This window comes from Schistocerca nitens, chromosome 8, assembly GCF_023898315.1.
Source record: "Schistocerca nitens isolate TAMUIC-IGC-003100 chromosome 8, iqSchNite1.1, whole genome shotgun sequence".
NCBI classification, from domain to species: domain Eukaryota; kingdom Metazoa; phylum Arthropoda; class Insecta; order Orthoptera; family Acrididae; genus Schistocerca; species Schistocerca nitens.
Window position 1 is genome coordinate 297,275,248 of NC_064621.1, and position 13,870 is coordinate 297,289,117.

General features: G+C 41.4%; 1 protein-coding gene across 1 annotated transcript in view; it reads right to left on the bottom strand.

Annotated features, from left to right (window-relative positions):
• Positions 1-1,128: 1,128 nt before the first annotated feature.
• The window catches only part of LOC126199531 (uncharacterized), a 240,416-nt gene continuing 227,674 nt past the window's right edge, over positions 1,129-13,870 (bottom strand). Inside the window, exon 15 of the mRNA XM_049936451.1 lies at positions 1,129-1,467. Within this exon, the coding sequence (XP_049792408.1) occupies positions 1,129-1,467 (339 nt within the window). The remainder of the gene's footprint in view (positions 1,468-13,870) is intronic.

The window sequence follows — 13,870 nt, forward strand, 5'->3', positions numbered from 1 at the left end:
ATTTCCATGCTAAATTTTGCACTTATTTGTTATAACAAGTAGATTCCTTTCTGAAAGTCATCTTCCTTATCTGCTAGGATCAGTGCATCATCGGCATATAGTAAATTATTTAAAAGAATGTTCCTATCTTGGTAGATGCCTTTCTGAAATTCTGATTTCCAAATATGTATTATTTTATTAACGTAGATGGTGAACAAAGTTGGAGAGATGCAGCAGCCTTGTCGTACCCGTTTGTTATTTCGTTCCTCATTAGTTGTTTTACCATTGAGATCTAGAGAGATATTTTACTCTCAATCCATATTCTCCACACATTAGACTGTTCATTCCATTCAACAGATCATGTATGTCTTCTTCACTGTCATTCAGGATAGCAATATTATCAGCGAATCCTATCATTGACACACTTTCACCTTGAATTTTAATCCCAATCCTGAAACCTTTCTTTTATTTCCATCATTGCTTCTCAGATGTACAGACTGAACAGCAGGGGCAAAAGACTACATCCCTGTCTTAAACCCTTTTTAATCGGGGCACTTCGTTATCTTATTGTTCCCTCTTGGTTCTTGTACATATTGTATATGACTCGTCTTTCGCTATAGCTTACACCTGGTTTTCTCAGAAGTTCGAACATCTTGCACCATTTTACATTGTCGATCGCTTTTTCCAGGTCGACAAATCTTGTCGGGTCCATATATGTACAAATCGTAGTACTGCTATACTAACCATTACCAATATTCGATGAAGATGCGGTGGAGACGAGGTTAAATATTAAGTGTGAATGTAACTGAGTTTGGCAGGCGATCACTGTAATCTACAGAAACTTTTGAAGACAAACATCTATGGCGGGAAACTTCGGTGACAGAGGCAGGAACGAACTCTTCCCGAAGAAAATAGTTTTCCACTAAACTTATTTCCTCAGAAAGCGATGTACGAGACGTTGAGTGGAGGTGGGAGAGAAAGAGCGAGGGAGGGAGAGAGAGACAGAGCGAGAGAGGAAAAAAAATAGAAAAACGAACGAGCCGGAATGCGCACGGGCCGCTATTTCAGGTTATTTATCGGCGAGCTGCGGGGCGCTGACATTTTTCCCCTCGCGCACAGTGTTTGGCGCAGACAGGTCTTTCAGGGCGGCTAACGAAGACGCCGCGGGATGGACCTGGCGCCAGAGGCAGCGGCGGCGTCTACGGCGCGGCGCGGCGCGGCGTCGTAAACAGCGGCGTCTGCACTTAGCCGGAGTTTGCACAGCGGCGCGGAAATTGATTGAGAGTGTCGGCGACGTTTCTGATTGATACAGCTGTCAGCGGCCGCTTCCCCTCGCTCGCATCCGGCGCAGCGCAGCGCCGCGCCGCAGCCTGACTGCCTGCTTGCGCGGGCGGCAGGCCCGGCGGTGGCCCTCAAAGGAGGCGAACCAGCGCCGTTCTGCCGCCCGACAGGTAGCCAGCCCCGCCTCGACCCACAAAGCCGCGTACTCTGTCGGCGGATTCCACTCGTTAGGTCAGCGCCGTGAGGATTCCTTCGCTCTCGCTACCGTTGGGTACACCTTGTGGACTAACATGGAACCACGAGAAGCAGTCAATAAGTAACGCAAGTTTTCTTTTCTCTTGGCCAGTTTCAGTTGAATAAATCCGGCATTTGTTGTGGGACATCGTGGAATATTCCCGCTGCAGTCCCTACAGTTTCTTGAAGTTCTGACTGGTTGAGGCGCTATACGTAGCCTTCGAGGTGGCGTCTGTAGCGGTGGTGCGTTCCCAAAACAGAGCTGTCACTGATTTATAGGCTGAAAACCAGAGCACCGAAGTGTCTACGGAGATCTGGCAGTGAACAAAAGCAAGGTGAGTCGTTGGGGGAGGCGTCTGTCATCATCGCAACAAGGTCGCACAAACCTGTCTGATCTCACAGGTGTCGCCCGGTCGCGCACAGCTCCTCCAGTGTCGGGACGTGCGGACACTCTCATTCGAAGCGGTCGGTGGATCACTATCGACATCGTGCTGCTCTCTATTGGTAGTGCAGACACACTTGGCGATCAGTCGAGGTACTGAAAGGTGTTTGCCCGCTGGGTTACTCGCTGCCTAAGAGGAGACTCTAAAGAGCTTCCATCTGTTTGCGCAATGAAGGATGCACTCCGCGGGAAATAGTACATGGATGATGGGGAGTGAGCTGATGTAGCAAGACGTTAGCTCTGACGTCGACCAGCAGAATGCTACCATGCGGGCACACAGGCCGTCCCAGAAACGCGTCATAAGGCCGTCGCATTGAGAGGAGATTATGTTGGAAAATAGGGTTTTGTAGCCGGAAGAGTGCGGAACAATGTGGTTTATTGGAAACCTGAATAAAACCGATCTCCTTTCGGAAAAAAATGTGTTTCATTACTTATTGAACTCCCCTCGTAGCTGAATAAAGAGGATATGACAGGGCAGCTAAGCTTTTTTCCAGACTGGCCGAAGCTGAACGAACATTCTGAAATGAACAGTAGAGGAGAGTGTTATACGTTGGTAGACTTGTCAAACTTTCGCCTTCAGTCAGCCCTGTATTAGAGTTTTAATACATTTTTCTTATTCCATTTTCAAATTACGGCATTCACTTTTTAAGAGTTGCAGTCTTTTTCTGAAATTACAACCACTACTCCGGAATATTAAGTTTTTTTTTCTTCTTCTTCTTTGAAACATGGAAACATGTTCCCAGGTACAACACTGTCTTGTATCGAGTGTTTTACTTCAATTTAAAGCGTTGCTATCGAGAAAATCTTGCCAATACTGTATTTAATCATACATCAGTTACATTATTACTGTGCTACACAACAATTATCAGAAAGTGAAACTAAATCAAGGTCTAGATGAGTGAGCAGCATAGATGGCTGCCATGCAGAGGACTGCCGTTCGATTTCCAATATTGAAACGGATTTTTTTTCCTTGTGGGAGGACAGCTACGGGGTGCACTCAGCCTCGTGATGCCAACTGAGGAGCTACCTGACTGACTAGCGGCGGCTCCACGGTCTGGAAAGGGTGTAGGGTGGTTTTGTGGGTGCACGACAGCAAGGTCGTCAGCGCACACGGTCTGGAAAGTCTGCCAAACGGCCAGCAGAGCGTTGTGCTGACTACAAGACCCTCCTTACTGCATAATCATGAGCTGCAAGGCCGAGGATCACACGGCGGCTGGTAGACATCCTTTGGGCCTTCACGGCTCGGAAGAGGAGCTCCTTTAAATCAAATTAAGCCGAAGTAATATCAAAACCAGATACAAGTTAAATACATTTTGAAATAAAACTGTTGGAAACTAACACAATTTTCCATTTCCAACACAGTTAGAATTGTAGTTCATTTGCAAGTATCACACGTTGCATGGTAAAATATCTTCTTCTGTTTCAGGGTAGAAAATGGTACACCATCGACAAACTGTGGTTTAATAGTCCGAAATTTATATAAATATTTCTAGAAATACATATCAATTATTCACAATGAAATTACTTAGCTGAAGAATTAACAATGTATCCAAATAGCTTTACCATATTATGCACCACTTAATTGTGACAACAGAAACTGGGGAAACTGCCAGAAACTGCTTATGGTGGTCTGTAGTGCGCATTCCTTCTAAAATCTGTCACTAGACTGACGTAATAACTCTTACTCTCACTCTCCTAGCCCCACAAACCGCAGTCGGTACCGTAAAGTGTCCTCCGCCACAGCGTTCTGCCCTTGACATCTACTTCTCTTGCTCCAGGTATCCGAAGTCTTTTGGCCACCTGGCCCCTCTATCTCCCTAAAGGTCTTCTGCCTTCGGGTTTCTCCTCTGACACTTCTGTCAGTCTAAATCCCCTCTTTTCTATAGACATACCCGGTCCATGTCAGCCTTCCTGTCTTGGCTTCCGCAACAATATGTGTTTTTCATAATATACCTTCCTGAACTCCCTGTTCTTTCTTCTTCGCCATTCTCCTCCCTCATAAAATGGTCCAAATACGTTCCGTGGTATTTTATTTCCGGAAACCATTACCTCTTCTCTGTATAAGTGTAGCAATACTGGTCTCATTACAGATTCATATGCCCTTATTTTGGTTCCTCTTGATAAAATTTTGGATGAAACACTAGACAAGAATCCACCAGGAAACATCACGTGTTCGTAGGCACTCCTCTAGGTCAACTCTCCCTCTTACTCACTTGACTGTTAATGAAATCCGTAGTCCTACAAGGTGTTTCATAATTTCTGTTACAGGCTTCTAAGGACTCTACAGGAAACTCACAAGGCAAGTACCCTCAGAATAGCCCGAACATGTGCTTAGAATATAAATAACTCATCCCAAAATACTGATATGAGCTATTCGCATGCACACTACATCTCACCACGCGATACAATAAATTAAAAGAACAACAGGGCTCAAAAATGATCACATTTCATAAATGTGCGCATTCACTAGCACATGCTGCAGTGTTTACATTCCTTTCAAGTAATAATAATTTAAAACACTGTCACATTGACCCACATTGTACTGATAAAAACATAGGAAACCAAAAATGTTGTCTATATTTATGAAAATATCTATGTTCAAAGACAACAAATGAGTTTTACGGAAGCGAATACTTTCAACAACACACATCACAGAGGCAAAGAAATTTGTTTTAGTTCGTTGAGAATTAACCACTTGCCATTAAGTTTTAATTCCTATAACGACATACCATGTAATTATTAGGACACAGAATGTGTTTTGGTACAAGCTTTGTGACAGAAGAACGATGTAGAAATTTAACAGAGTATCTATGCTACAGAACTACAGCTACAACGAGAAGAATTTGTGTCACAAACAATTTGGCAGCTCACCTTGTTGTATGGAACTGAACACAATATATTATCAATTAAATTCGCCAGCAGCTGTGTAATTGAGATGTTATTTTATTTTGACTACCAGTTTCTGCATTCCACTATGCCATCTTCAGGCCCCAAATACATCCCTAAAAAATAAACGATATTGTCGTACAGTGCTATGTATTCCTGGATGTCGTGAATTTAAACTGTATCCCAAGTACTTCATTCGAAGACTTTATTGAGGGATGTATACTGGTCGCGAGACGGAAAATCAACAAGTCTTGAATAGATGCACACGGTTGACAAACGTACTTGAATTATATTAGCAGACAGTACCTTAAATACCAAGATATTGGCATAAATCTCTTTCTTCCATAACTAACAATTTAATTAGCAAGCATCAAAGCCACTCTCAGTGAGAGGCACCCACATGCCTTGCTCATACTGTGGCATCAAGCAGTCAGGCCTGCAAGATGAGTGGTCTGCCAAGCGAGTGGTTTCATTCTTATTTATCGAGTAACATGAGCTCTAGTACTCACAATTAAGTTGCAAATTATTCTCCTGTTTGAATATTACGCAAACGGATAACTCACATCTGACTATTAGTAATTTACACAACTCTGACTGTTCACTATGCACTGGCAATACCACATTTTCTTTCTTACCCAACGGCTTTGATCAAGACGTGGCCATCGTACTGAATATGAATGGCGCACACATTATAAAGTCTGGATATCATGACAACATACTATTCGAAGGGAAAGGCCACCAATCTTTTTCTTTTCACTATCTTTTTTATTCCGATAAATTCTATAACCTAAACACACCATTACATTTTCTACAACAATTACACATGAGAAACTCCGCCCAGTGGCCATGGCTTTACATTGATGATTCTCTATCTTATGATCTCAAAATTATATAACACTACAGTGCACTTTCTGGATAGGATGGTGGATCTTTTGCTATATCTCACACTTCGACTCTCACACACATCATCAGGAAAATTTCCTCCAGCCCGAGCGGTACAAAAAGGAACATTGTAAGGAGTATGCTTCGCCGGCGATGGGCGAAGCATGACAGAATCTCTGACCAGAGAGTAGTTTATTGTTAGTTGTTGGTTGTCGCGAGTCTGCGCTTGACTGCGCGAGTGGACAGTGCTAGTCTGCGCGAGTCGACAGTAGTAGTCAGTCGGATATAGTAGTAGTCAGTCTGCAGTAGTAGTGGTCGGCTTTAGTAGCGAGTGGACAGTAGTAGCCTGCGGGTGTCGGCATGCGTCGGCTGTGTGCTCTGCTCGCGACTCTGGTCAGGATTCTGGACGATGAGTATTGTTGTAGAAGGTAAAGAAGCAGCCTTGCGCATATCTAATAATGTATGTTAATTGTAATTAATTTATTCAAAAAATGTCCCAATAATAATTTTTTTTATAAAGTAACTCTTTTAAAGAAAAACATTCATTTCAATTTAAAGAATATTTCCTATGCATTCCCTCCAAGAATAAAAAAAAAAAAATATATATATATATATATATATATATATATATATATATATATATATATATATATATATATATATATATATATACTGCAGCATTGCACGAAGCTGTGTTGAAGAATGTATAATTAAGACCAGATATAGATGCAGTTTTTATTGAGGTAAGAATTTTTGCTTTTTTATTCAGAATACAGGGCCGAAGGTCAGCGCTGCTGTCCTTATTAAATTTACCAGATATTATCATTTCTGTTGGGAGTTTACATTTCGTTCATGGTTCATTATTTAATTCATATTATTGTGGGTTCATGGTCAATTATCATTTTTTTAATTTTTGTGGGGAGGTTACGCTTGGCTCCATTTTGCATTATTATTAAACATTATTTTTGTTGGGAGGTTACACTATGGCTCCCTTTCCATTTCATTTAATTAATTAAATTATTTTGTTGGGAGGTTACAACATGCATAACCCACTGTCTCTGAACCTATCTTGCTACTCTCCCATGCAAACCACACGTACTTAAATTACATGAAATACACCACACTGGCAACATGAAATACAACACAAGGAATAGTCACAACCTTATAATCACATCACTTTCATCTTTCCCACTTCAATTAGTATTCATCCCAGTTTCACACGACACTGCCCCACTTCGTAACTTTTCTTTCCTACTATGAACTCTGGATGATACATGCACGTCTTCCTGTGCAATGCAAGCCAAGTGGCGTTGCTGGATAGACGGCTGACTCACCTTGCTTCACTCTCAGAGTATTATAGTTTGAATCAAGCGTCACACGGAAAAATAACACGCAAAGTAATATTAAGAACATATTCGTGACACACGAGAGTCCTCAACTGATACCATGGACGAGTACTTCTCTTTATCCTTTGTCTCATACACAGATTGAGACTCACACAGTACTCACCACTTGGAAGTGCTCGTCTCTAATTCAAGTCCTGCACACGCCATTTCTTAAATATTTCAAACTTATAGTACACACGCCAGTAATTCAGCTAAACTTTAGCACTCGGAAGTATTTCAACTCATTGCTACACGTGGTTTCATTGTGACCGTTGGTCACTTCCGAAGATTACTACGATCCCCTTAGTATTACCTGCCTGACACTTAATTCTCCCCACAAAAGTTCCTGAAATAGAGAAATTATTATTCCAAACTACTCTTAAGTATTCCACATGCATACCATTCTCTCCACTCTTTTGTCTTTATGGAGCACACCTAATCAGGTCTTACCAACACAAGATCCAGCGCCAGAGTGCTGAAAACATGGTCGTTCTTCAGGTCATCTCGCACCTCTGCCGAAGTGGGGGAGCGCCTTGCTACCGTATTGGTCAGCCACATTTCAGGCACTCAAAGCTCTGGTAAATTTCATCTCTTCGGTTCCACCAAAGGTGACCAAAGGACCGTCTCAAAGATGATCATATATTCACATTCACTATCTGCGGTTAGCAGACGACCATACATTCACTCATTTCACAGATCTCACCAAATTGGATGTAGGGATTTATTTTGTGGGAATGCACATGTGATCAATTAAATAAATAGGGATTTATTTTGTGGGAGTGCACATGTGATCAATTAAATAAATAAATTGTCCTTCTTTCCTACACTGGTATCCAGCTTCGGTGTATTAATTGAAACTGAGTTATTATTACAAAAAATATGTTACTAAAATGTAGACTTTCACGGCCGGAAATATGATGTCCATTATTATTATCCGGGCTGTTATGCCATGGTCGGTTGATGAATTCTGTGTCGATTCCCAACGTTTCGTCTCCGACTGCGGGAGACATCTTCAAGGGGGTCCGTAGCTCAATGGAAGGTGCAACACACCCACTGGCTCGCTACTGACTGAGCCAGTGGCTGTGTTGGACCATCCATTGAGCTACGAACCCCCTTGAAGATGTCTCTCGCAGTCGGAGACGAAACGTTGGGAATCGACACAGAGTTCATCAACCGACCACGGCATAACAGCCCGGATAATTATAATGGACAAAAAATATGTTGTTCTGACAAGAATAACGAAGAATGTTGTACCTATTTTCAATGTCGGGCGGTACTGTACCCTTTCAACAGTAATAACTGGGATAACTTAAATCAAAGTCCACAAAGCTATCATATACAAGAAGGTAGAAACACTGTGTAGAATCAGAAAATCACGAATTTGCGCTGGCTTAATAAGCAGGTGGTACAAACACTTGCAGGCCTCTTACACTCAACGAATCGACGACCGGCGTTTAAGCAAACAGGAAAATTGAGCCGGTATTTTTAGAGTTTTAAAAGCCATGAAGGCGGGTAAGGAGCATAAGCAGACGGCGACGCGCTGGGAAAGACAATAGAAAGGAACATTTTGCAAATCTCACACTGTCCCTAAGTTCGGTCAACAGAGGCAAGGTTCCTCACCATAGTTCTAAGAAGGCACGCTTCTCTCTTAGCCAAGGCGCCGCAACCACGGACTTCCGAAGGAGGAAGAGCTTCGTCCGCCCGGTGTCCTCCGGACCCGCCAGGATGCAACTTATTCTAGGGCGCGCGGCCCCAAGCGGAATGCCGAAGAGAAACTGCACGGCCCAAATCACAACACGCCGTGCCTGAAGAGCCCTTTCTGCTGCGCCGCCTGCCTCCGTCCGACTCACTCCCCACACTGCAACTTGCTTAAGTGAGAACGGCACGCCCTACGCTAGAGGCAAAGATGGCATGCGGAAGAGGTACTTATTGACATGTACGGCTCACTATGGTTATGCGAAGAAGCAAACTATTTCTATGTCATGACTTATTGCCATACATTCCTCTGCTTGAAATAATAAACTCAATGATCGACAAACTCATTAGTCAACAGAGCCAAATATCAACTGTACAACAACGAAAACTTGTTCTGGGTGCCAAATTTTTAAAACTTAAACTATATACTGTAGGTAGGTATATACTTATTAACTTAATTAGGTTACTCCTGAACTCATCCTCAGTCTGATTACGTTACCCTTCACTATAGTAAACATCGTAGGAGCACTAATTTCTAATTTCTGCAAGTACTCCAATAAATGGCTTCTTTCCATTTGTATGTACAGTATAAGCCGATATCTTGATTCGTCAGTCGTATGAAGAACTTCCCTTTGTGGCAACTGTTTTTGATATATATTTCAGTTTCATCTTTTGACCTCTATTTCCTGCATTTGCAGTTTTCTTTTGTGTACACGTAACACATGCATTTAAAGGAGTAATGTCCTTACTAGAGAATCGCTTAAGTCTTTACAATACATTTTTTTCTTTTTCTTAAGACTTGTGGAATGATATTATACATGGAAACGAGCCCTAATTTTGCTCTATCTATTTGGGGTATTGTGGAGAACAAACCCTGGATTGCGAAAAATCTGTTTCTCCAGCTTCATTATAACTCTTCTGTATAATACTTATATTTGTTGGAAACTGTGTGTTATCAATTTCCACATAGTGTACAAATAAATGATTAAAATCTAGGCAGACAGAACATAATTTGTAATCCTTTCTCGGTCTTGATTAACTGGAAGGGTTACTTGTACACCAGCCAACTTTCATGCATTTTTATTGCCCCTGTAGACAGACTGCAGATCACTGTTAAATACAGCATAGCAACCGTTCTGTAAGCTATCCCATAATTTACACTACATAAAAGTAGTTGACTCAGAGTACAGAGGAGCACTTTGTAAATAGTGTTTTTGGACATTTAATACACTCAAACAGTCTTCGACAGGGTCAAACACACCGTCTATTCAGTAGTTGTATAATGTAACCCCCAATCAGGTATTATAAAGTTCTGCAACGAAGACAAATGTGAAAGTTCCTCATAGAAGCGTATCAGAGCAATTTAAAAAATATGATTACCGTTAACTTTGTTCATATAGCTAAGAAACAAGGATTTCTATGCTTTCAGCTACCAAGTTCCAACCAGTTTTCTAGGTCATCCATCTCTGTCTCATACACACATGCACCCTCAAGCTCATCCTTCTCCCCTCCCTCCTTGTCACCATATGCGTCTGATGTCAGAGATGGGTGACCTTGAAAAGTAGGTAGTTGAAAGTGTAGCAGCACCTGTTTCTTACCTGTACGAAGCATTTCAGGCAGTCACTGCCTCTATATAGTTTAGACTCGGAATATTCCCGATCACAGCCACAATGTATTTAGTAGGCTATCCTGATTTGCTTATGCAAATGTACCTGATCGGAATATGAACCAGGTTCACTGTTACGATTGCTCTTATCAGCTCGTTCTAAATGCATTCCGTATTAAAATAAATTAGAAATGGCTGTTTGAGTTTGTTGCTGAACTTTGTAAATTTTGTCACTATGCATGACACTGATGATCAATTTAAAGTGTGCGCAGTCAACGAAATCCATATCTAACGTTCCAGTGAAAATTTCGTAAGTAGCGTATACATATTACAACTAAATGGTGATGGCTGGTAGTCCCACCAATGCCTACAGGTCGTTTCAACTACAGAATAACAACAAAATCAAGTTCTGCACACAAATCAAAACCAGCCACAGCTCAGGGTAAAGCCAAATATAGCAATGGTAAAGCCAAAAAAAGGGGGATATGTGCCACGGTTTTTACCGGAATATATACTTCAAATATTGGACTATAAACAAAATTTCAATGTAGTGTGTGTGTGTGTGTGTGTGTGTGTGTGTGTGTTGGGTCTTACGGGCGCTCAACTCGAGGTCATCAGCGGCCTGACACACATTAAAAGAAACAAATGTGGGCAACTTTAGTAAAATGGAAGCATACTGGCAAAAAAGCGGGAAAATATGAAAAATGCTGGATAAGAAAATGGAGCGCAAGGAAAACGAGAAAGGACCGTGAAGGATGCCACATGAAATTGACACTGGCTGGCCACTTACGTAAAATATGGACGAGCCAGTCACCCTGTGAACATATTAAGACCCTCACCCTAAAATCTTGGTAAAAATATTGGACAAGTCACAGAACTTTAACACTTTAACCACATTCGTTTGAGTATTTCCTAAAAGAGATGGCAGATCCGCCGGTAAGTCTATCGAAAATCCTAACATCCCTTATGTTTGTAGATGACATGGTGCATTAATTTCGACCTGTGGTTAATTTCGATTGGCTGCTACAGGACATACAATAAGTAAAATTTAAGGTACATGCGTAATTTAAACAATAAAATCCGAAGTAACATATTTCCTAACCTAAATATAATCTGTAAGTATTTATTTCAGAAAAATAAAAGAAAAAAGCTCACCGAGAATTCCACAACAGTGCAGAAACCTACTGGGTATTAGAGCAAAACAATAATTATGAACTTGCAGAATGGCGGGCCCATCCTCAATTATTTATTATTTTCTGCAAGCACTCGAAGTTAGCTCAAAATTCCATTATGACAGTTTCTGACACTTGTAGGGTTCATCCTGGAAGTTGTGATGTTTCATACCCTCTGCATTTCCACTTGAAGCTCTTCCACTGCAAAAAATCTTTGTCCTTTAAGCTTGATTTTCATTTTGGGGAAAAGTAACAAGGCACTTGGAGCTATTCTGACGCGCACGGTAGGTGGAAAACAACTGCCATCTTGTTTTTGGTCGAAAATTATTAAGTAATTTAGGCTGCATACGGAGTTGAATCGTCGTGGTTCAGTAGCCTGTCGTTTGTACGCCACGTCTGTGGACATTTCCTCCTCATTTGCTCCCTCAAACGTCATGGAGCATCGAGACAACGCTTTATAGACCATCTGACCACGTAGAATGAATTCCTTATGAACAATCGAACCGGTATGCAAATTACTTTTTGTTGGCCGAGGTGAAGCATGATTCTTCCACTATAAGGACTGCTACTTAGTTCCAGAGTCGTAATCATAAACCCAATTTCCGTCACTAGAGACACTCTTTGAAAGGAAGTTTGGATCGTCTTGAAGCAATTGTTAAAGTCCCCTGAGGACTCCCACGTGATGTTGCTTCTGATCGACTAGAAGCAATCGTGACACAGGCTTCACTGAAATCCTTCTCACGTTCAATTCTTCCAACACAATATCTTCACATGTACTTATTTCCGAAGAGTTGTAAAGATCTGTCTACGCAGACCCCTAAATTTCTGAACATTTTGTAGTGTGTAGGTGGTTGGTGGCCAACAACGGTCATCATCGCACGATTTTTAAACGCTTATTCCAGTCGTAAGACTGTTTCTTATCCAAAGCGCTGCCCCCAAAAGCTTGCTTCAACAGTTGGCGCGTTTTAAAAACGGTTTTGCCAACGTGTAACACACTTCTGTTTCAGGTCAGACACTCCAAAACTCACGGCTGTACGGCAATCGAAATATACTCACCAAAAAGTAACCAAACCAGGAGCTCGCAGACGCTTGTTAGTGGAATGATATCCAGTTCCTTTAATATAGCTTTCATCTCTTTGTTCGCAAACCGTGTATTCGAATGTCAAAACGTCAGGATCAATTTCTGCCTCTTCCTGCTTCGTTACCTACTTCAGATAGGTTGATATGGGATCTTTATGAGTGTAGAGATGTGATATGAGGTATCTCGAAAAAAATAAACATATAATCAAATTTTCAGAACTTAGGGCCAATGTACCTGAAATATGCGATGAGCCATCTTGATTGTCATTTCTACTATATGCTAGTGGATCATTCTTTTCGGAATAAACTTTTCGAAAGTTGGGTGGATATCATCTTACCACCTGTAGACACAAGAAAGTGCTGACTATGGTAACAAAACGTTCAGCGGTCACTGTTAACAGTAGCACTGTCTTCATCTCAAAACTGTAAGGGAGAGTCTCGGACTTCTGTTGAACGCTCTGAAGTCTTTCAGTGATTTTTACATTGGACGAGCACTGAAAATTGTGTTTATTGACCGCACCACTAAAACGAAAATGAGCCTCATTACTCACGACGATTATTGAGTTTTCATTTGTTTCAAATAGCACTCTCAAGCAGTTCTCTCATAATCTGAAGCCTTAAGCTGTTGAACTATACACATATTGTATGGCTGAAATTCTAAATTCTTTTTAGAAAATTGTGAGCACTAATGTGCGATATAGCCTTGACTCACGTGTGTGTCATCGAGCAGATCGCAATGTGCTCCCAACCAGAACTTGTCTTATGCTACCAGTGTTTTCCATAGTCTTATCCGGACTAGTCAGTTTCTTCTTTACAATACTTCCTGTTCTTCGCAGAATGTGAATTGAAGTGAGAATCGATGTCCCAGCAACTAATAAAGAACGAACGCGAAAGACCCTCAAAGCTACCGCAACAGTCTAACAAGGACACCACCTAGCAAACCGAATTTTGTAATTTTTTATATTTATGGTACGTGAAGTACAGTTCCAAAAATTTGGGAGAAAATCGACTTTGAAAATTTCCGAGGAATTTTAATTCGCTAAAATCAAGGCTATTTCCAGACCAGGCTGTGTGGCTCACTCGGTGGTGTTGGAGTATGGCAATCAGGTAACCAACGGATTGATGGTTTCTTTCGTTTTATTGTTTTTTTCGCTTATTTCAATTACCTACGTGCTTTACAAATAAAATTCGCGAAACGTATGCTACTTAACACATATGAAAAACGACC